Genomic DNA, 24,139 nt, shown 5'->3' with positions numbered 1-24,139 from the left:
TTAACGTAAGCGGTCGCGTGTACTCAGACGACTAATGACGGTGAAAGACCGACACTTGATTACAATTAATTGCATATTATTCGGCAACTCGGCCGTACGAAAACCATTTTTTTGTTAAATATCTTGGCTGTGCATATGCACAGCATATGTTTCGAAATGGACAAATTGATATGAAATTTGCGAAAAAGAATCCACGTGTCTTGGAGGGACTCGAACCCTCAACCTCCTACTCTCTAGAGAGTAGGAGATTGGACAAATCAAGCATCCGAAAGATATTCAATTTGCAAAAAAGAGAGCTAACCGCGGTGGAGGTTGGTACTCGGATTCTGATGGCTTTTCCGCAAACGTGACCTTTAAGTGGTCTTGTTGTGTAGGGGTTATCACGCCTATCTAGAGAGTAGGAGGTTGAGGGTTCGAGTCCCTCCAAGACACGTGGATTCTTTTTCGCAAATTTCATATCAATTTGTCCATTTCGAAACATATGCTGTGCATATGCACAGCCAAGATATTTAACAAAAAAATGGTTTTCGTACGGCCGAGTTGCCGAATAATATGCAATTAATTACAAATAAATAATAATGTGTGAAACTCGAATGACAAGCCTTTGATTAAAAGAAGGAAAAATTCAATAATAAAATATAATCAGGTGAAACACAAATTTATATAAATATGCGAATCTCGAAAGAACGGCCTATGATTGAAAGAAGGAAAAATTTAAATATTATCAGGTTAAACATAAATGTGCAAAATAATGGTTGATTAACTCTCGACGTTTTGCCTAATTTCTTCGACCTTCGACCTTTTGACCTTCGAGTTTTTGATCTTCGACTTTTTGGTCTTCGACCTCCGACATTTTTACTTTCGACCTTTTGTCCTTCGACGCTTTTATTTTTGACCTTCGACCTTTTGACTCAGATTTTTTGTTTCGACCTTTTGTCTCTACCTTTTGTCCTTTCGACTTTGGCTTAGATTTTTTGTTTCGATCTTTTAACCTTTCGACCTTTCGACCTTTTGCCCTTCCGACCTTCTGACCTTCGACCTTCTGACCTCCGACCTTTTGTCCTTTGTCCTTTTTACTTTCGATCTTATGTCTTTCGACGTTTTTATTTTTGACCTTCGACCGTTTGACTCAGATTTTTTGTTTCGACCGTTTGTCCTTTCGACTTTTTTACCTTCGCCTTTTTGTCCTTTGACCTTTTGGCTTAGATTTTTGTTCCGACCTTTTGACCCTTCGACCTTTCGTCCTTTCGATCTTTTGACCTTCGACCTTTTGTCCTACAACCGTTGCCGGCCGCCGCCGTAGTGGACAGCCTGGAGTTGTAGAACAAAAGATCGAAGGACAAAAGGTCGAAAGCCAAAAGGTCGAAATGACAAAAGGTCGAAGGGTCAAAAGGTCGAAGGGACAAAAGGTGGAAACAAAAAAACTGCGTCAAAAGGTCGAAGGACAAAAGGTCGAAAGGACAAAAGATTTCTTTTTTCTTCCTTCTTTCTTATTTCTTCATATATTTCCTTTCTTCAATTCTTTTTCCTCCTTTCTTCTTTCTTACCTATTTCTTTCTTCTTCCTTCCATATTTCATCTTCTTTATTTCTAACTTCTTTTTTTTCCTTTTTCTTCCTTTTTTTCTTCATTTGTCTTCCTTCTTTCGACCTTTTTTCTCCCTTTTTTTCTTCCTACTAGCTTTCTTCTTTTTTCCTTCTTTCTTCCTTATTTCTTCTCTCTTTCATCTTTCTCTTCCTCCTTTTTTCTTCCTTTTTGTTTCCTGTTTTTCTCCCTTCTCTCTTACTTATTTCTTCCCTTTTTTCTTCTTCACTTCTTTTTTTTTTGCTTCTTTTCTTTCGTTTTTCTTCTCTCTTTTTTCCTACTATCCTTTTTCCTTTCTTCCTTCCTTCTTTCCACTTTCTTTCGTCCTACTTTCTTTCTTATTTTTTTCCTCCTTTCTACCTTATTTCTTCCTTCCTTCATTCTTCTTCCTCCTTGTTCCCTGTTTTACTTCCTTTTTCCTTTTTTCTTACTTCCTTCTTTTTTTCTTTCTTCCTTTTTCCTTTCTTCCTACTTTCACCCTCCATTCTTCTTTCTTTCTTCCTTTTTCTTCATTATATCTCTTTTTTCGTTCCTTATTTCTTCCATCTTTTTCCTTTATTACTTTTATATTACTTCTTTTTCCCTTATTTCGCTCTTCTTTGTTCCTCATTTCTTCCATCTTTCTTATCTTTTCCTGTTACTTGCTTATTCCTTCTTTCTTTTGTTTTGCTTCATTGTGTCCTATCTCCTTCTTCCTTTATTCTTTCTTCCTTCTACTATTTTCCTTTTTTCTTCCATCTTTTTACCTTTTTCCATCTTCCTCTTCTTTCTTTCTTTATTCTTTTTTCCTCTTCTGTTTTTTTCTTTCTTCTTTTCTCTTTATTACTATCTATGTTTCCTCCTTTCTTCTTTCTTCCTTTCCACTTCTTATTTACATCTCACTTCTTACTTCTCCATTCCTTACTTCTCACATCACATTTCTCACTTGTCACTTTTTACTTCAATTTTCTACCTTTCCACTTCTCACTTTTCACTTCTCAATTCGCATTTATCTATGCTCACTGCTTCCATCGTGCATCTCACTTGTCACTATTCACAACTCCCATAACATTTCTTGTCTTTTTGTTCTTCGACCTTTCGACCCTCGAGGTTATGACACATATTCGACCTTTTGACCCTTCGACCTTTTGTCCAATCGACCTTTTGTCCTTTCGACCTTTTGATCCTTCGACCTTTTGTCCTTTAGACCTTTTGTCCTTCGACCTTTTGACCTTCGACCTTTCGACACAGATTCCAGTCTGGATCCGTAAACCATCCAGCCGAGGTTGGTGCGAACAGAAATCGGCTTGGTGTCCCTACTTCTGCCTCCAGTGAAGCAAACGAATGAATGTTGGTCGCCCCGATTACCAACTGCGGCAGTCCATCGTATGACTCGATCGGAGATCCTCTTATGTGGCCGTACTGCACCGCAAGTTCCTCATGGTCCAGCTTTTGATGCGGCAACATCAGCTTCCCGACTGTATGAACAGTGTGCAGCAACAACTTGTAGCCGGCCGTTGAACTCATTCTCCGGGAATCTTCCACACGCGAGACATTTCCAGTCCATTTAATGGTCAGCCGCTCTCGTACTCCGACCAACTGCGCCCAGACGATCAGCGAGCTTTTTCTCCACCAACGTGACCGAAGCACCTTCGTCCAGGAACGCCAACACCGTTGCCGACTTTCCTCCGCAATGTAGCTGGACTGGAACAATCCGGAACATGACTGTGCAGTACAGCACACCCTTCTCTTTCGGCTTGCTCTTCCAGGTTGGGGAAACTCTCCTCTACTGTTGTGACGGCTGGACTTCGACGTCTATGTTGGCATCGCAGGCGGCCACCAGTATGTCAGTGAGGAAATTCGTCAGCGTTCGCAGCGTGGTTTCGCCGTGGCCTCTCCGGTAATGAACCCATTCACGCTTCTCTCGATCCGGAAGCTTGGCACCCAGCGACTTAGAGCACCTCCACGGGAGTCCTCATCGCTATCTCTATTATACCGCCCCTTCTCGAGAGCTATTTTAGGATAGCACCTCATCTTCCCACCGGTAGTCTCTATTTTGGGTATAGCGACTCTGAAATATATTCACTGTTCACCGTGCGTTGCTAAAAGTGACATTCAGTTTTTTCTCTTACGTAGTATTGACGTGTAACAATTTGTAACAATGAATCTTTCAAATTCAGCGGAATGTTATTTTCAAGAGGCAATTGACGCTATAATTTTAAGTGACGATGAAGACGATGAAGTTGTGCAACAATACATAAATCATTCGCAAGATCTGATTTTACGAGCTGCAACAGAATACGAAACAAATCAATTCGGAGGTACTCGACCTAGCAGAAAAGCAAACATCAACAGAGGTGCTCAACAATTGCTTCGGGATTATTTCTCCGAAAATCCCACATACGGCGATTCACAGTTCCGACGACGGTTTCGAATGTCCCGTGACCTGTTTACTAAGATTGTAGCAGACATAGAATCTGCAAACTTGTATTTCGTGCAAAAGCCAGATGCAACAGGTAAACTAGGGCTAACTAGCCTCCAGAAATGCACCGCCGCGATACGTCAACTTGCATATGGTATGCCAGCCGATGCTGTAGATGAGTACCTCAGATTGGCGGAATCAACAGCGCTGAAATGTCTTGAAGAATTTTGTGGCACCACTTTCCGGATTTATAGTTCCAAATATTTGAGATACCCGACGCCTGCTGATGTGGAGAGATTGTTACGTGTTGGAAACAATCGTGGCTTTCCTGGAATGCTTGGGTCTTTGGACTGTTGCCACTGGATCTGGAAGAATTGCCCTACAGCATGGGCTGGTCAGTTTCGAGGAAAGGAGAAAAAACCAACCATTGTACTTGAAGCCGTGGCAAGCTATGATCTTTGGATATGGCATGCATTTTTCGGAATACCAGGTTCAAATAATGATGTGAATGTTCTCGATCGTTCACCGTTATTCTCAGAGATATATGAAGGCAAAGCACCTCCTGCTGAATATACAGTTAATGGACGACAGTATAGTACTGGCTATTATCTGGCAGATGGTATTTATCCACCGTTGGCAACTTTGGTACAGACAATTTCTTCTCCAGTTGGGTTAAAAAAGAAGGTAAGTGATTTTTTATCTACATTCAATAAATATCAATTAACTTAATGTATCTCCTCATATTTCAGCACTTCGCACTAGGGCAGTTCACATTTCAAAAATGTTCGAAAATTCCAACTCCCATATGTCTATTAGCATCATTTTGATAATATAGGAGTCCTGGCAAAGTTTCAGGCAATTCGGTGGCCATTTAGGGGTGGCGCGAAGTCAATTTATGTTTATATGGAAATTTGTATGGGAAAAACTTAAAATTTATTCAAATCCCCCTACAACTCTTAAATCGTGATGAATTCAAATAAACATCCCCAACTTCCATTTTTGGAATCTATTTGAGCTCAGCCAGTGGGTAACTCATTAATTCTGATTTATATTTCCACTGATACGTTGAGGCTAATTACACCATTTTGGCCATTTATCCCATATTCACACTGTCAATAGAACCGTTTAATCCACTCATAGCTAATGTGTTATCCGGAGGTCTCATTTATATAGATTCCAGAAAGGGAGGTTGGGGATGTTTATTTGAATTCATCACGATTTGACAGCTGTAGGTAGACTTGAATAAATTTTACGTTTTTCCCATACAAATTTCCATATAAACATAAATTGACTTCGCGCCACCCCTAAATGGCCACCGAATTGCTTGAAATGCAAGGAAATGGCCAGGACTCCTATATTATCAAAATGATGCTAATAGACATATGGGAGTTGGAATTTTCAAACATTTTTGAAATTTGAACTGCCCTACTTCGCACAAATGCAGGAGTCTGCTCGCAAAGACGTCGAAAGAGCATTTGGCGTATTGATGGCACGGTTTGCTATTATCAAAACCCCGGCTAGGCTCTGGAACAAAAATGCATTGGAATCGATCATTAAAACATGCATAATTCTCCATAACATGATCATTGAGAATGAAAAAGATGATCCGCTAATCATGATGGAAACAAACCGAAAAGCTGGTAATAATGAAGTTACAGAAGACATCAATCGAATGGACACAGAGAATGTGGAGAGATTCGACTCATTTTTGTCACGATATAAAGCTGTTCATGATACAAACCAGCATTACCAATTGAGGAATGATCTTATTGAACATCTGTGGGCGGTTAAAGGAGAAGAATATTGAAGTAATAATCATTTAATTCAAATGTTTTATGTGTTGCTGCAATGTTATACAAACATTACCACACTATGAAAGTAGAGGTACAAAAACTATATGCACACAACGCTTTGCTAGATCTCTTTTGCATTGATACATTTGTATAATGTTTGAAAAAGCAAAAAAAAACATTGTTTTATCTAATAAATACATAAATATCTCGATCTTTTTATTTAAAAACTGAATTCATACCATTGATATAATTAATATTAAATGCACACATATACAATTCATTTTTTCTCTGAGTGTCGGGGTACCTGTTTAAAATTGGTTGAGCTGTCAAATCAAGAGTCGAAGAAACATTATTTACCTCATCCTTCAATTTTATTTAAATAAAATTAATAGCAAGTCTCATTGTGCATAATATTATATAATCATTTGTACGCTGTGTTGAATAAGGGTGAGTAAAACACCATCAGCAGAAATTCAATGTTAGCATTATCTCATTATCCTCATTAGTATTTACACGGTGTGCCTGTGACAGTTATTAACGAAAAAAAATGTCCATCCATTCTGCACTCGCCTGTCGAAAGATATACTATTCAGGCATCTGCTCTGAAAGTTTTAAAATATTTCATCTAGGGAATCAAAAGTTTTAGCAGTTTTAAATATATTAATTTTGGCGTTCGATATTCCACTGATAAATTATCCTAATAGATTATCATCAAACATTTTATCTGTATTCTTATTCAACTATAACCTACAACCTTTTCGTTGAAATAGAGAATATGATAGCAATGGATGTTAGAGATAACATTCTTCTAATATCAATGACAAAATGGATGACAATATAGACAATATAACAACAAAACAGTATTCAAATTACAGAATTTATGCACTTCAATCTCCTAATCACACTAAAGTGTGAATATTGCTTACGACAGTAACGCAACTACACTCGATTCTCTGTATGATGATTCTGTATTTATTCAACATGAGTATCGACATTTGGTAACATACAATACCTTGCTGAATTCTGTCTTTCATGTGTAGGTAGCAAGACTAGTAACCAATATTTGAACAACAATGTGTATCATCTATTGTCAGTTATTTATACAACCATCATCCAGTCCGATTCAAGCAGTGGTACGAGTGCGTGTTACAATTGTAAAAAATGGTCAAAGCTAGATCACACGAGGAAAACCGCCACGTTGTGTGTGCCCTGTGTTTTACGAAAAATAGTTCTATGAGAAAGATTACGGAGCTGCAAATGAATACTATTGAATCATATTTTTTTAACGACTTTAAACAGTGTGCTCTCAACTATCCGGCTGTACTTTGTGGTACTTGTCGTATAGTTTGCAAGCAATACGCCTCTGGGAATTTTAATCGGTCAATAAATGTACATAAGTATTCATTCAAATGTTCGTCCTTCACAAGAGCGAACAAAAAATGCTGTTGCGAAATTTGTGAAGTCGCTCGTGTAAAGCTAATAAAAGTTCAATCACGTGGTCGCCCAAAATTTATAGAAAATAAACTAAGGCAATCCAAACAAATGTGTACAGAATGCTTTTCCGAGATCGGTAGAGGGAAAAAGCATATATGCACTACATCGGAACGTGTCAACAATTTAACTGACTTGCTGAACTCCGATTCAACTACTTCACGTGCTGGAGAAGCTGCAGTGTCGACCTACATTCAACATAAATTAATTGACACAGGAAATACTAGTATCCGACTTAGAAATAGAAGAGGGAAACCATCGCATTTCCATAAAGACAGGTAAGAAAATGAGAGATTATTTAAAAAACTGAAACTAATTTTTTTTTAAATTACAGTCCCTTACAACCTTCCACTCCTGTATCAGCGCAGAATATTTTTCAAATGAAAGCAGAAAACAATTTAAGTGTCAGAAAAACATTGAGTTTAACCAAGAATCTTCGCAGCTTTGGTGTGAAATTGGAGAGCTGTTTGAAAGAAAAACTTTGTATAAATAATAGGAAATTACAGACCTTCTTCGAAATAAAAAGCCTACGAGATATAGGTGGACACGATAATTTAAACGATGTGCCAGTAGTATACTGTAACGATGTTGAAGGATTAATATGTCAAGTTTATGAGACCCGTCAGAGCGATAGAGAGAACACTTTAATTAAATTTGGAATTGATGGAGGGGGAGGTTTTTTCAAAATCACTTTATCTGTTATGTCATTGACACATCAGTCGAAGGCGGATCGGTTTAAAGATGGTGGAGTTCGCAGGTTAGTATCTTCTTGGCTATATATTGTAAGATTTAAAACAAATCATTTTTAATTGATATAGATTGTTGATTCTCGCCTTGGTTCCTGGTCTTTCAGAAAAATATGAAAATGTTTCACCCGCGTGGAAAATTTTAAAACTGCAATAGATAAAAATTAATTAAAACTGCAAATATTATAAATGGCATAGTCGCAGGAGACCTGAAAATAATAAACATCATAACAGGTATAATGGCTCACTCGTCATCACATCCATGTCCATACTGTGACATTGCTAAGCAGAATTTGATGTCATGTAGCGGAAATCTCAGAACCGTAGGAAGTACGAAAAAAAATGTTGACATGTGGAAGGAGAGCAATTCTAAATCGGCTAAAAGTTTTGCTTGTTGTGTAAATGAGCCATTGATTCACGGTACGGATCAGCAGTTGATTCTGACTGCCTGCCCTCCACCCGCACTACATATAACATTGGGAATTGTCAACGCCTTGTTCAAAGCAATTGAAAAAGTTAAGCCCGAAATAGCTGAGTTGTGGTCTACAAAAGCACATGTAAGGCACCTGCAACGAACTTATGGATTCACAGGAAGAGCTTGCCACAGTCTTATGGAATCATCGGATGTTCTTGAAGAACACGTTGAACTACAAGATCATTTGAAAGTAATAGCATATATTTTAAAATTTTCTATTTTATGTATACTAAAATTTCAGGCCCTGAAGCTGTTTCAAGCTATATATGGAGCGTGCTTCCAGGAAGAATTGGATCCAGTATATTCATCCTTGATAGAAAATTTTTCATTAATATGGGTGGCGCTAAAACTACCTAATTCATCATAATTTCTAAATTTATTATTGTTGGCATTATATTGGGTTTTCATTGCTCTTCGACATAGATTTCTGGATAATGGTAATTTGTTCTGGTGAACAAGTCAATTCAATGAAAACTCAGTATTGTACAACAGATATTATTAAGAAATCGATAATGAAATACTACTAATTTTCAAATTGGCATTACTTTTGATTCCCTAGATGAAAGATTTTAAAACTTTCAGAGCAGACGCCTGAATAGTATATCTTTCGATAGGCGAGTGCAGAATGGATGGACATTTTTTTTCGTTAATAACTGTCACAGGCACACCGTGTATTTCCCTCAAAACAATGCCCAGCGCTCCTTTTCTCTGCTTTGGTTGATTAAGAATAATCATTGAATGATTATTGCATTGGGAATCACGGCCAGGCCGGGGACGTCGCGGCGAAGTTCAGTTCATTCTCGATTGACTTCGGATCGACAAAACCTAATCTTTAGCATCGGATGGTAAGTGCACATATTGAATACAGCATGCATATACAACTCTGTACTTCATCATTATTACTTTTCCAGCACCTCTGAACTCAAAAATTTATGAAAAGCGATATTATTGTGCCTGTAGTAGCTATGACGATGTCTTAATGACCAGCGAGCTTGCCAGAAGTGGTCGTGGCAATTATTTTGTACTGTCAGTCGTCAACTGAATCAAATTGCTCCGGAATCAACCTACATAATTGCTTCGCCAGCTATTAACGGTAAGAAGATATTTGTTGATCGAAATTAAACGCCAATAAACTTCTACTTGTAGTATTAAAAATTATATAATGTCTACTCGTATAGTTATATATTTTGATTGTATTGCCGATTTCACCAATTTGAAGAGTTATGTGTAGATTGTGATTTGCCCGCTTCTTTTTCTCACACTCACTCTCATTTCGGGTTGATCGATTTTTGTTACTGAAATTTACCCAATTATAACCCATTACTCGTTAGTCACATGTAAGCGTGTACACTAAATCGATTCCCGCCATGATTTGACGTCTATTTGTTTTCAGATTGAGCACTCACACACAAATATTATACACGGAAAATCAAACTTTTTTGAGTGTATTGAGTGTGAGAAAAAGATGACTGTGAGAAAAAAAATCTCGCAAAACTCTTATAAAGTGCAAAAAGCGCAATAATTGCTTTTTATTTTTCATTTTCTAGCATCACCAAGGAGTCTTTAATTCAACAGAATTGAAATAAGTTCCTATGAATTCATCGGTTATGTTCCTTATGGCTAAAGACCCAGATGATTATGAAGAGTAACTACAACTAGCCTGCTACCAACCCATATTCCATCTACATCGAGATCGCACACTATCTGGTATTCCAACAAGTTTCAATGTGATTTAGTATATGATTAAAGCTAGGTGGACTACTGGCACCATTTTTGGTACTAACGCTATGTACATACACACCAAGTGCCATTTCAGTTATGTGGTTATATCAATAAACAATGTTGTTTTCCATTTTGTCAGAATATTTATTTTATTCATTGAATCAAGCAAAAAGTCGAAATAATAGAAAACTTAATCAATTCTATATTAAAAAGTGATAGCTTCTGCTACGGAATAATGATTAATCAGAGTCGGAAGACTCATATTCTGGGTTCGTTGGCTCCAGACAGACTTCGATGCAGTCTTCGCTGATAAGCATTTCTGCATCATTTTCATTAAAAGATGTTTCGATGCCATCTTCAGTGATGGGCTCTTCCGAAAGGATCTCTTCGTATGTTGGATCCAACATATTACTGGCTTTTCTCGTTTCGTTAAGAATACGTAACTGTTCCAGCTGGTAATACTCTCGCGCAATGCCACTCATTTTTTCCAAATCTACGGACATTATAGCATGGTTTACCATTTGTTTGTATGCAGCAGTTCTCTGGATGCTATCTTCGAGCTTTTGTTTTGTCAAACTGGTCAGGACTCGCCCATTGTCTGCCATGGCAATACTTGCAGCGACCAAGCTTTTCTTCGACTCTTCTGCCCTTTTACTCACTTTTTGTCCCTTTGGACGAGAACAGCCTGCTGTAGAAGAATTCGCTACTTGACAATCTGCCAATTTAACATTTTCTTCTTCTTCTGGATCCCGTTTGCGCTTCACAGGCAATGTTGAGTTCTATAAAAATACAAGAAAGACAAAACAGTAATTTTATTACGTGTACCTACTAGAGCTTTCAGTTAATTACCTGTTGTGTTGCAGTATGTTGGCTCCACTTTGGAGCTTTTTCCAATATTTTAAAGCAATGCATCAGGCTGAATGATGCATTCTCCTTTGTGCTGTACAACACAAGTGCCTGTTGCAACTCGTCCTCAGGAGAAGCACCACTTTGTTGCCGAGATTTGATCTGTGCCAGGCAGCCAGCAAACTTATTGACGCTTTTGTTAATACATGACCACCTGGACTTAATTCCTTTTACTCCTCGTAGATCGGGATCAGCAGTTATTTTTCGCGTACGACAAAGTTCCCCAAACTTTTGATGGACCCTGCCATAAAGCGTTTCAGCTTTTTGGTTTGTAGATACGATGGGGTCCTGGGATATATCCAGCCATGCCAAACAAAGTGCCTCATCTTCTTCGATTGTCCAATTTTTACCTCTGATTTTGTTATTTCCGCTGCTGTTCATTTTCACTGCGTATACAACTGCAAAACGTAAACACAAAAAGTGAAGTTTCTCAAACAAATATATGTAAACACATTTCCTTCATTTCCATTTCCTTACGACATTTCCTTCATTCTTGACAAACTTAAAGTGTTAATCTATGCAGATGACATGAAGCTCTTTTTGGAGATAGGGAATAAAAATGACCTCAACATATTCCAGAACGAAATATGCACATTCTACGAATGGTGCAATAAAAGCCTATTGCAACTGAATGTAAAAAAATGTAACCTTATATCATTCAGCAGAAAAAGAACAGCATCGAATCTCTCAATTACATTAGGAAACCAGGTTGTAGAGAAATGCGATAGAGTTAGGGATTTAGGAATTATCTTAGACTCCAAACTAACATTCATCGACCATTACAACACCATTATTCATAAAGCAAATAATATGATGGGTTTTATAAAACGTTTCTGCTATAACTTTCATGACCCATACACAATTAAAACATTATATATTGCTTATGTAAGGTCGATACTGGAATATTGCAGCATTGTATGGTCTCCATTTTCAATAGCACACGAAGAAAGATTAGAATCAGTACAAAAACAATTCCTATTATTTGCTCTTCGTAAATTAGGTTGGACAACATTCCCACTTCCATCATATGAGGCACGCTGCAAGCTTATAAACATTCAATCTTTGAAAGAGCGTCGTGAAACTGCAATGGTTTCATTTATTAACGATATAGTTTCGCAGCGTATTGATTCAACAAACATTTTATCGAAATTAAATTTCTACATACCATCTCGACAACTGCGTCATCGACATACATTTTTAATTAATCACTGCCGTACAAATTATGCAAAATTCGGACCTCTCAATCAGATGATGGCTATCTATAATCAACACTGCGAAACTATTGACTTTACAATGTCTCGGCAGAACCTAAAAAAATATTTTGTCACAATTCGTAACCTACACATCTAAATTTACATTAAATCGCAAAATTAAACACTACTTAACCAAACTATTTTTATTTTTATATACTATAATACCGTATTTATAGCATTAAGAAAATAAAGAAAAACATGTATATTGTATATGTACTAGTCTACGTCGGTTGACGAAATAAATAAAAAAGTAAAATAGCAACCCAGTTTATCGCGGAGCTGAATTTGGGGACTCGTAGCGAATTTTATGTTGCGTTCTTATTTTCCATCCTCGTTTAGATATCATCGGTGTGGACGCTCCCTTAAAGATTGCTTGGGAACTCCCGGAGAAATCTTCCAGGGATCCTATGATGTATTTCCAAAGCAAATCATGTTCAAATGAATGACAGAAAATAGAAACTTGCGGGAGATTCTCTGGCGGAACAACTTGAAGAAAATACTGAACAATCACCCAAGCAACCTTCTGAGGGATTCCTGGAAGCACCTGGAAGACCTCCTCTTTGGAACAACTTGCTAAAGAAAAACGGTAAATTTTTCTTTAGCGAAAATCCATGAAAATTTCGGACTCTAGCGCCCGTCCGTGCGCATCACTCCTCATCATACCTGATCCACTAGTATAATTACTTCTTCGCGGAGTTGAATTGGGGCGCTAGATCAAAAAAATTTAATATTTCCTGAATTGAATAAAAAATTGAATAATATTGAATTTTATTTATGCCTCGATTTATGCCGGAATTGTTCTGAAAAAGAAAAACAGATTTTCTGCAATTTTTTTTTATCTATACCAAAGTGACGTTTCACGAAATAGCAACTCTGTACGGAAATTTAGCAACCCAATATGGGGCGCTAAATTTGGAAACCCACGGCTAATTTTAAGTTGCGTTCTTATTTTACATTTCCGTTTAGAAACCTCCGGTGTAAAAGTGGGTCCCTATAAAGGGCCCGGAAATAGCGATAGGGCCCCAGATGGGGACTCCCGTGGAGGTGCTCTTAATGAGCAGTGGATTGACGAGGTCTTGCCGTAAATTCCCAGCCTCCAGGTGTCCGCAAAGTTGTTACACCGTGTTCCCGAAAGGAACAAAACTATGGTTTGTTATATTATAAAGGCAATAATACGAAAATCTTTCATTTTTTACACATCTAAAGATGTCAATCATTTCATATTTTTTATCTAAAACCGAGTGTGAAACAAAGCATTATCTGTTGTGTAAAAGTTGGATATGTCATTCATGCCATTCATTAACATGCCTGTTCCCATATCAGTATTAAAGAAAATCGTATTTCAAGCTCTATCTGGTAAAAGGGCGAATGTCGCAAGAGAGGATTCTCTTCGTCGACTTCCCCTCTTTTAAATAAAAGTGACAAGCAGTGAATTTCTTTGCGGTTTATCACCTCAGAATGCAAGTTCTTATTGTTTTCTTTCGTTATGAGGTGATAAACCGCAAAGAAATTCTCTGCTTGTCACTTTTATTTAAAAGAGGGGAAGTCGACGAAGAGAATCCTCTCTTGCGACATTCGCCCTTTTACCAGATAGAGCTTGATTTGTATTTTTCCATCCAAAATCACATACAAACACAAAAAATTTATTCCCACAAAAAGAGCCTTCATTGGAATTACTAACAAACTTAGTGAACCTTTGGTAAAAGATGGGGCCTAAAACCAAGTATGATCATGTGGATATATAAAACCATTGTCCGTCCCAGGACAACTTACGCCTCCCTTGTCTGGTGGCCTAAAACTAATGAGGCTGCTGCAAGGGCTAAGCTCAACAAAATCCAACGCACCGCTTGCATAGCCATCACTGGTGCAGTTCGTAGTACACCCACTTTGGCCCTAGGCGCAATGCTTCACCTGCCCCGGTTAGATCAATTCATAAAGCTGGAAGCGGAAAAAAGTGCTCTAAGGTTAAAGAGAACAAAAACACTGCTGTCGGGAGACCTTACGGGTCACCTCAGCATATTAAATGAATTTGCCATAAATCCCGCAATAGGAATTTGTAGTGACTGGATGGAAACGGTAGTCAATTATGACTTACCTTACGATGTGTTCATTCCTTCCCGCCAGGAGTGGGAAGGAGGTGGACCCAGCGTTCCAACAGGCTCTATAAATTTCTTCACAGATGGTTCGAAAATGAATAATCTGACAGGATCCGGAATCTATGGCCCTACAACAAAAATTTCTGTCCACTTAGGACAGTGGCCCACAGTATTTCAGGCGGAAATATATGCAATATTAGAATGCGTGTTATTATGCCTGAGGAGAAAGTATAGATTTGCAAAATATGTATTTTCTCTGACAGCCAAGCGGCACTTAAGTCGCTTAATAACTACACTTGTAACTCAAAGCTAGTGTGGGAATGCATTCTGGCTTTGAAAAACTTATCCATACGCAATCGAGTCTACCTATATTGGATCCCAGGACATACGGGTCTAGAGGGAAACGAGATTGCTGATGAGCTAGCCAGGAATGGATCTAATGAAAGGTTCATTGGCCCTGAGCCCTTCTGCGGGATCTCAGACTGCTCTGTAAAAATGGAACTGAACAAATATATGGTCAGTCAAATCACATCAAACTGGAATGCACTTCCCCATACGAGCCAATCCAAAAGGCTCGTAACGATTAACCCCAAGAAAACCCAACAACTATTAGGTCTCAACAAAAGGGATCTCAACATCTACACCGGTCTAATAACTGGACACTGCCCCTGCAGATACCATCTACAAAAGATCGGAGCAATCCAAACCTCAAATTGCCGCTTCTGTGACGAGGAGAGAGAAACATCAGAACACATCCTCTGCTATTGCAGTGCACTCACCCAACGTAGGTTCAAAGTTCTCAGCAAGCCCTTTTTAGGGCCTGCTGACATATGGATCTTATCCCCCAAGGACGTGGTTGGCTTCATAAAGCTAGTCTCGCCAGAATGGGGGAGTCACATACTGTAACTCAGGATCTCTATTCATCAATAATAGATGGTCTTGAGTTCAGTCGATACCAAAGTATCTCAGTGACAAACATGTTACTGAGATAACTTGCGTATTTCACAGTAAAAGGGTATATCACAATAGTCCTAAAATCTGGACGCAGTGATCTTCACCCGACAAACGAGGAAAAAAAAAAAATAGTGAATGATTTACCAAATTCGAATATTTTTTAAACTTGAACTACACTACTCATCATGTTAGCCGGTCCTTTCTGACGGATATCAACATAATTCAAACCGTATCAGTTATCAGCTGAAAGTGATCGTTACAAAATGTTGAACAGAGATATTGTGGAAGTCTACTTAAATTCTCAACACCGGAGAAAGCAAGTAGAGCAACTACTTATTGCAAGAGATTTAAGTAGTGAAGAAAGTGTATCGAGAGATGTGACAAATTGGATCAAACAGTTTACACGACGCTGGAGTATGTCTCATAGGAAGAAAGATCGCTTTTTTGAAAAGCACACCGACTGGCTCGACGAAGTATTCGAGGTATGTAGTAAATTCATTTTCCAAGTAAAGAAACTGTATTATCAAATATTAAAATAGCACGGAAAAGAAATTTTTTGGGATTTATTTTCCTCTTCAGGTGTGCCACTACGACCAGTTATTAGATCTATTGTAGCATTATCCGTATCCTTAGTGTATAAGTGCATGTCGAATTACTCCAGTGCTATTGTGCAGGAATGCAGTATCTGGTTCTTCTCATAAGCTTCAGAAGGAATAAAATATTATGACAAGGTCCCGCTATTTAGACCCTTCGCTTATTTTTGAGATAATTAAAGGTTATTTTTCCCAAAGCATCAACAGTGATGTGGGTGAACCAATAGACTAAAATTTAGTTAAGAGCATTATTTACTATTAGATTTCAGAAATGAGGACGATAGAGCTACCGATAAAACGTTACGTCTAGCAGGAATAAGGGTGTGAGATGTAAAAGACAGTTATCTTCGATTCCCTCTCTTTAGTTATAAGAAGGGGATCGCATGAAAGGGGACAGAAAAAAAGTGGAATGATTTGTTTTTATTTTTCTCATTCATTTAAAAGAGCACTTTTTCTGAGCCACAGCATATTTTTCTCACAGTCGTTAATTTACTGGGTTTTTGAAAATTAATTTAATATAGTTCACGTGCACCAAAACTCATAAAATTACTGATTGAGCCTAGGCTTCATGACAGATTCGAGATATGCAATTATTGTATTACCCCCCAAAAACTCAATTAAAAAAAGCAACACGTAAGTAAACTAATGCATAATCAAAACCAAATATGTCATATTGTATATGTACAGCCTGAAATACTTTGTTATTTCATGTTAATTTTGATGCACATACTCGGAGCATGAAAATAAACGCAAATTTTAACAAACTTGCGGTAATTTCAAATTGAATTTGGAGTAAAATTTAATGATTGTGTAAAAATAAAGCATATAATTTTAATTATATTTTCTGTATTGTTGGGGTTTTTTTACTGATTTGAGATATTTTCTTTTATTGAATAAAAAGAAAATAAATGCATAATTTATGTACACATTTGTCATATAATATACTCAGGTATTGACGATGAACTTAAAATTTGTATTAAAAAAAATCAGCCTAACAAAGCAAAAAAAAATACTCAGGTGCAGGGTTGAGGGACCTCAGATACGATTTGTGATCAACTGGAACTACTGCACGTAAACTTGGACATATAAAGTAGGTATTTTTTTATTGGCGCTTGGTGGATTTGGCAGAACCCTGACCATATATGAATTAAACAAGAGATCACAGCACTTTATTTAATATGTTAGTTTAAATGATTTACTACACTTTCCAATTCTCTCGAAAACTTATAATGAAGTTAACTTTATTTGGTACATTATCCTACGAATCATTTATTGTTTGCCTTCGGCGAAATGTACTGTAGGAATTCTCGACGACAAAGTAATTGACAACAAATATTTTTTTTAATACCAATGAAAGTGCACATTAAATTCCCTAATCATCTCTTCACCTTTCCAAAGACTTCAAGTACAATGAATCAGCGATCTGCACAGTCGTCTGATAATCCAATGACTCCCCAAAATCGTCGCGTTCGTGGCCCAAAGCATCGAATTTACTTTGATTTAGCAGAAAGTACGAAGAATAAATACAGCAAACTCCTGGCCAAGAATGAAACATTAGAGAACCTCTTACGGTCGGCTGAGAAATTGGCGCATCGGAATTCGTTAAGAAACGTTGCTAAAGTACTCCTAAGCCTCCGAACTTCTGGTGAAGCATTCGCCAAAAAATGTTTGAAAAACACCGGTAGGACGAAACGGGATTGCGTTGAAGCATCCTTGTTACTGAAAACGCGTGTTGGGCTGAGCAAACGTAAATATGTGGCAGTGGCGAAATTCACGAGGCAGATGTATGGTGAGAAGATCCTATCTACTTGGCCCAAGATCATGGAGCACAGGAGTACAATAACGCCAACGATTTCTCACCCTGCAAAAATTGATGGAGCATTAACAGCTAAAGTTACTTTACGTGACATGGTAACTAGCGATGTCAAACGAATTTTCGAACTGAATGAAGTAGCAGAGCGGCTGACTGATCTAACCACTAACGAAAATGAAAACAAATACCATTGCACACTACATGTTTCCGCAGGAGTAGACTCCGCTACTGGCTTTGCACATTACAACCAGAGCACTATCCTGAAACAGGACGAATCTCTTCTGTCGGAGCATGTAATGCCTTTGATGTTGGTAACAGAAGAAAATGCAAAACTGTGGGTTAATCCTAATCCTCAATCGGATAGCTTTTGTCATGCGAAGTCCATGACTTGGGGAAAGGAAACTGACACTCGTACCAAGAAAATATTTCATGAATTCTACTGTGAAGTGGAGGAAATCAACCAGCATCCTATCGTCGTCGACTGCATGGTATTTATAATTTTTTTTGCGCCATTTACATATTCATATTATTTATTATTTATCTATAGTCTCATGGAAAACGTGTCCGAATCAAGGTCTGTGCATTCTATGCCATGATTGATGGTAAAGCGGCCAACGCGATCGTCAACAATCGTAATACCCACGTATGTCCCTTATGCGCTCCTGAAGCTGATCCACGTGTTGGACCGTCCTTTTTTCATTCACGTTTGAATGTTGTGGAATGGATGATTCGAGTAGCGGCACAAAAACAGGTTACCGGTCATCCAGCTCAGGCAAATCCTGTAGTGGTAGCCAAAGCTCGAGAAATTGCCAACGAATTGGAACACGCTTTCGGTATGAATATAAATAGACCGAAGATTGGAGGAAGCGGTAGCAGCAACAACGGTAATATGGCTCGCCGCCTTCTGGACGATCCGGTACGGTTTTCGAAGATTTTGGGAGTAAATAGAAAACTAGTAGACAAAATTCGCCTAATAAGCTGCTTGGCTCTTTCATCATCAAAACTGGACGCGAAAAAGGTAGAAGATCTATACGAAGAAGTTGTGGCGCTATGTATGGAGGAATTTCAATTCGTTAAACGCCTTCCACCAAGCCTGCAAAATAGGCTAATTATGAGTTATGTCACGCACAGAATTCAATGCAATCCATTTCACCAATATTCTATCAACATTTGAGTAATATTTGAGAACTTTTCGGGAGCGGCAAATAAGATTTTCCGTTGAATAATTCGTTTCTATGGTGTATTTTGGGGAAAATCGGGAAAAATGGGCCCTTTCCTATGGTTTGTCTGCAGTAAATATCACCAATCGATTCCTTGGATTTTTTTACATAAGAATGGGTCTTTTCCGGACCTCTAAAATAGCGGCATCTTAATAAGTACTGTTACGGGCCCTTTTATTCCAACTATGCGATCTCTCGCAATACATTTTAGAACTAACTCTCTCATATGTATTTTTGTACACACGCCAACCAAGTAGGATGAGTATTTAGTATTGTCCGGCTCCTACACACTTGCTCATCAGCAACGGCGCTCAATGAAGTAGGGTTGTGTGAGGTTGTGCCAGTTTGGTCGTCAGATCCCGACCCGACCACACAAGCGAAGAAAGATCGCCATCGAGTTCAGTACATTCAAAGTTAATTGCCTATATGCCGGGTATTAAGCCACCCGTAGATCTTGACATCATATGCGAAAAGGAAATGTTACGCCGGCAACTAGCAAACAGAGCATCATTTACAATAATCTCGAACACCTTCGAGCTAGCACACAGCGAAGTAATGCCACGATAGTTTTGAATGTCTGCCTTGCCACCTTTCTTATGGAAAGGAAACATAACCGATGATTTCCAACAAGTAGGGAATTTACGTTGTTCCAAGGAATTATTGAATGTAACAGTGAGTGGATATATAAAAGCATCAGCGCATTTTTTTAATACACAGGCAGGAATTCCTTCAGGACCAATAGAGCTGGACTGTTTCAATTTATCGATCGCTGCTATAACAAGATGCGTAGAGATTTCGAAGCTCGTTTCAACTGACGTAATCGGGAATTTGACCATGGTGGTTTACGGGCAGGTCGACGGAGAGGAACGCAGTCAAGGATGGCTTGATTCACCTGCTCACCAGTTGCCGTATCAAAAGCTCGTCAGTCAATGGCAGAGATTGTCGCACACAAAGTAGTGTAATCAGCGCGATGAAAATCCAGTCTAAGTAGATCCGCCACATCTTCGTAAGGGCCAGATGGTTCAGATCTAGGTCGATCAAAGGTTCCGTAGCATTAAAAACAGAATATTCACTTTTGATGTTGTCATTGACTAGAACCAAGTCAAGTATACGAGAATTGTGATTAGCAATCGGGTTGATTTGCGTAAGGCTGTTTAAACTGAATCCGTCTAACAAAATTGTGGTAGAGGGCGGGAGGTACGATTGCTGCACATCCAAGACCGGGAACGTATTCTGCGCAGTAGACCAAACCAGATGGGATTGATTGTAATCTCCGAGCTGAATTGCGACGTCCAATTCATCCAAATCTGAATGAATTGCCCGAATAGATTCGACATGATTATTAATATCAGTGACATTTGTTCGCCGGTCTGGCGGTAGGTAAAGAACTCCGATGCTAGCAGTACCAGTGGGCATTTTAATCCTTATCCATAGTTGTTCGAGGGAGTCACAGACCGGTGCAGGATCTATGCAACAACTTAAACGCGTCGATACGGCAAATGCGGACGCCTCCGCCTCTTGATTTAGTGCTGTTTCGTTGGTTGCGATCATTTCGAAAAACTATATATGAGGTATCGAACAGTTGCGTAGACAAAATGCGGTCATTAAGCCATGTCTCTGTAAGGACTATGACATCGTAGAATGCATCCGAAGCAGTTAAGAAGAAGTCATCAATCTTAGTGCGTAAGCCTCTAACGTTCTGTATATTTTAAGTTGGCTTTCGGCTGAATCCGTACTATTACTGACAGGAAACCGGTGGGCGCACAGGAAGGTGAGGTTTATGATAGACAATTCTCGAGCAACGAGTTTTTCCCATTAGTCCGTCAGAGTACTCTTCAAAGTTGGCAAAGAAATTGGACACACAACGATCTTGGACGGTGGCTATTTTCTATAGTTCCAAAAGTTTCTGGGCGAGCGTGGTTCAGAGGTGAGGACTTAAGTCGAGGCTTCATTCGCGTGATGTAGAGACTTATGTCTAATCACTATTCACTAAACGCACATCTGTACAGAATAAACCTTGTTGATAGCAACTTATGTAGGTGCGGAGCCGGTTATGATGACATCGATCACGTAGTTTGGTTCTGCTCGGAAAACGACGTCTCCAGAGAGCAATTATTGGATACCCTAGTGGCCCGAGGTAAACAACCCTTCCAGGAGATAAGAGGTGTTTTGGGGGATCGTGATGTAGTCTATATGCAAGCCATTTATAGTTTTCTTTGTTCCTCTGACATAAAAGTCTAATACTTTTGTTTTTTTTCTTTTCTTCAAAGTTTTTTTTTGTTTTGTCTCTGTCTGTCTGTCCCGTAGAGCGCCGTAGCTCTGGCCGTCCGGAAGATGCTCCCATTCGAACCATTCTTCGAGCACGACGACACACCACATCGTCCCCGACGCCAAATGACCGGATGAGCTGCTGAAATTCCTTGATTATGATGATTCCCTGATTCCCGAATCCTAATCCCCGTCCATCCTTAAACATTGTAAACCTAACCTCGAGTCACCACGAGTACGTTGGCTTATTTCCCTCTCTTACTAATTTAATAATAAGATTACGTCGATTGTACATATCTCAAAGAAACGTGGCTCCGTAAAGTGTTATACACGCCTGAGCCTACCAAATAAACGAAATTGAAAAAAAAAACTGACAGTCAACCGGTGGACATCAAAGTTGACGGTGTCGGATGTTGTACCGCTACAATGTAAGAGTGCATCAGGCAGAGAGAATGAAGGACAGCTTGGGTACTTGCCTGCGAGGAGATTTCAGAAGACCCCTTCCCTATCCACGAGAACAGGGCCGGGGTGACGCTGATGACAGGAATCGGTGGTGTCTTGAAAAAGGCTGCTGAAGTTGGATGGCGCGACTGTTTCGGGAGGGTTGGACAAGCCTCGGATTGGTTCTTCACTTACGTGGACGAATTCGAAGATTGGGACGATTTTGAGGAGAAAATTCGGTTTAGGTTCGGGAATCCAAACCAGGATCAGGGAATTCGGCAGAAGATCCATGAGCGTAAGCAACAGAGAAAAGAACCGTTCCGTGCTTTCCTGTCAGAAATCGAGTGATTGAACAAGATGCTCTCAAAACCGCTTTCTCGAAGGCGGAAGTTCGAGCTTGCCTTGGACAATATGCGCCCACACTACCGTTCAAAAATGCCCATCGTTCGAGTACGGGATCTTGAGCATCTGATACAACTGAATCACAGGATTGACGCAGCGGACAGCAGCTTCCATTAACAACAGGAGACGAGGATTGCAGATTCGAGAAATCATCGAAACGTACACCACGTAGAATGCGCTTCATCGCAGTCGAAGGACAGGAAGAACTGGATGTCGTAGAGACTAGATTGAACCAGAGGGGAAGCAGAATCAGCGGAAGAAACCATCAAACAGCATCGCGAGACACAGGCGCAACGAATCAGGAGCAATCGGACTGAACGACAAAAAATTTATGCCGGAACTGCAGGAAATCGGGCCACAATTGGCGAGATTGTAAGGAACCACGAGCAATCTTTTGTTACGGTTGCGGAGAGCTGGGAAGAACGATTTGTTTCTGTCAACAATGCGCAGAATCCAGCCACAGGCGGAGTGGTCAGTATCAGGGAAACCAGTGAGAGAGTGTTCACCAAGGAACTCGAACATTCCATTGAACATTAGTGTTGCCAAGGAAGCGACGAATTTCGATCCGGTGGACCGGATCTACACCATCACAAGTGATTTAAATTAACATTTACCTGTACAGATTCCGTTATTCTACACACTGTTATTTCCAAACGTTGATTATTTGACAAATAAAGAAGTTAATTATGAGCTTATTTTGCGTAATTACAAGGAGGACATCAAGAAAGATGATCGAACAAAACTACGGTTGTTGCGGAAACTTTTCCAAACCGATCAAATCTAGGAACCGATCTGCATACATGTTCGAACAGGAGGTAGACATTATCTCAAATAGGGTACATCAGATTCAACAAGCGTGCCAGGAAAAAGAGGAGGATCCTGGACTGGTATCTCGATTAAGACACTACCACCTACGAGTTGGGAGGGCGGAGACCTCAGACAGGGAAGCAGAGAACATCAGAAAAGACCTTCTCAGGTCAGAGATTCTTCGAAGCGACACTGAAAAACCTTCCGAGGACGAGGTAGTTAGGACAGACTTGACAAAAAAAAAATCATCCCCTGACCACAACGATCGAGAAGAGAAAAGCTTGGGTGCAGTCACTGGTGGAGCCAGGCTATTGTTATTTGGTGGGGCACCACTTGGCGCAATAAGAATAGTCTATGAGAACAATAGTGTGATTGCATCGTGTGGTGCCCCACCTCTGTCTCCGCCAGAGGGTGCAGTATCAAAAGGATCGAATACGTATTCGGAAACAACAAAACCTGATGCTGGTCAGCCATCCTATGAAGATCTGCAAAATAAGGTTCGTGAACTACAAGAAGCTCTCCAACAGTTACGAATGCGGGGTGGTCAAATTGAACAGCAGAAATCGCAAAACAGCAAACAAACCTCGACAGACGGTCCTCTTCGGAGGTGGCGCTTAAGCCGTCTGTTTTTGGAGTCGGGAACAGGACGGAAAAAGGGGAGAAACCTTTAGCCGCATTTGCGCGCTATAAATGTTGGCGCCCAACGTGGGGCTTTTGCGATTTCCTTCGTCACGAGCGGTGCCGCAAGGACCCGCCCGTGATCCGCTAGCTACGACCTTCGGCTTCGACTTCAACTCCTTCGATGCCGGACTACCCGAAGCTTCGCCAACCTTTCATCCATGGCCGCCTTTTCCATCTCGAACGACTTCTGCCTGTGGGTACGTCTAGGTATGTAAGATGATATTAGCATTTCCATATCATTCATAGCATTAGCATATTAGCATTTCCATATCACCATTTCATACAAAAGTAACACACCCATCTCTTTGATTAAAAGAATTATCAACGTTATATTTTTCTTCCCAATGCAGTATATTTCATTAGCAGGCTTTCCAAACGATTGAATTTGCTTTTCAAATTTATGTTACCTTCTAAACTTTAACAAAGTTAGACACAGTGACACGCACACGAAACTTGTTTACTAACCAGTGAATCGAATGCATCCCAATGTCTCG

At 39.4% G+C, this 24,139-nt stretch overlaps 1 protein-coding gene across 1 annotated transcript; it reads left to right on the top strand.

Moving 5' to 3' along the window:
• Positions 1 to 3,283: 3,283 nt before the first annotated feature.
• LOC134221532 (uncharacterized) lies at positions 3,284 to 5,791 on the top strand. Its single transcript, XM_062700724.1, has 3 exons — positions 3,284 to 3,404; positions 3,743 to 4,668; positions 5,411 to 5,791. The coding sequence occupies exons 1-3, from the start codon at positions 3,284 to 3,286 to the stop codon at positions 5,789 to 5,791; spliced, it is 1,428 nt and encodes a 475-aa protein (XP_062556708.1).
• Positions 5,792 to 24,139: the final 18,348 nt, after the last annotated feature.

Source organism: Armigeres subalbatus, chromosome 3 (assembly GCF_024139115.2).
Source record: "Armigeres subalbatus isolate Guangzhou_Male chromosome 3, GZ_Asu_2, whole genome shotgun sequence".
NCBI classification, from domain to species: Eukaryota; Metazoa; Arthropoda; class Insecta; order Diptera; family Culicidae; genus Armigeres; species Armigeres subalbatus.
This window is presented reverse-complemented; position numbering and strand designations above follow the sequence as displayed.

Excerpts from the sequence above, each read along its gene's own strand:
- LOC134221532 (XM_062700724.1), top strand. The coding sequence starts at position 3,284 with ATGACTGTGCAGTACAGCACACCCTTCTCTTTCGGCTTGCTCTTCCAG. Across the intron at positions 3,405-3,742 it reads GGCATCGCAGGCGGCCACCA|CGGAATGTTATTTTCAAGAG; the intron begins GTATGTCAGTGA and ends TTTCAAATTCAG. Across the intron at positions 4,669-5,410 it reads CAGTTGGGTTAAAAAAGAAG|TACTTCGCACAAATGCAGGA; the intron begins GTAAGTGATTTT and ends TTTGAACTGCCC.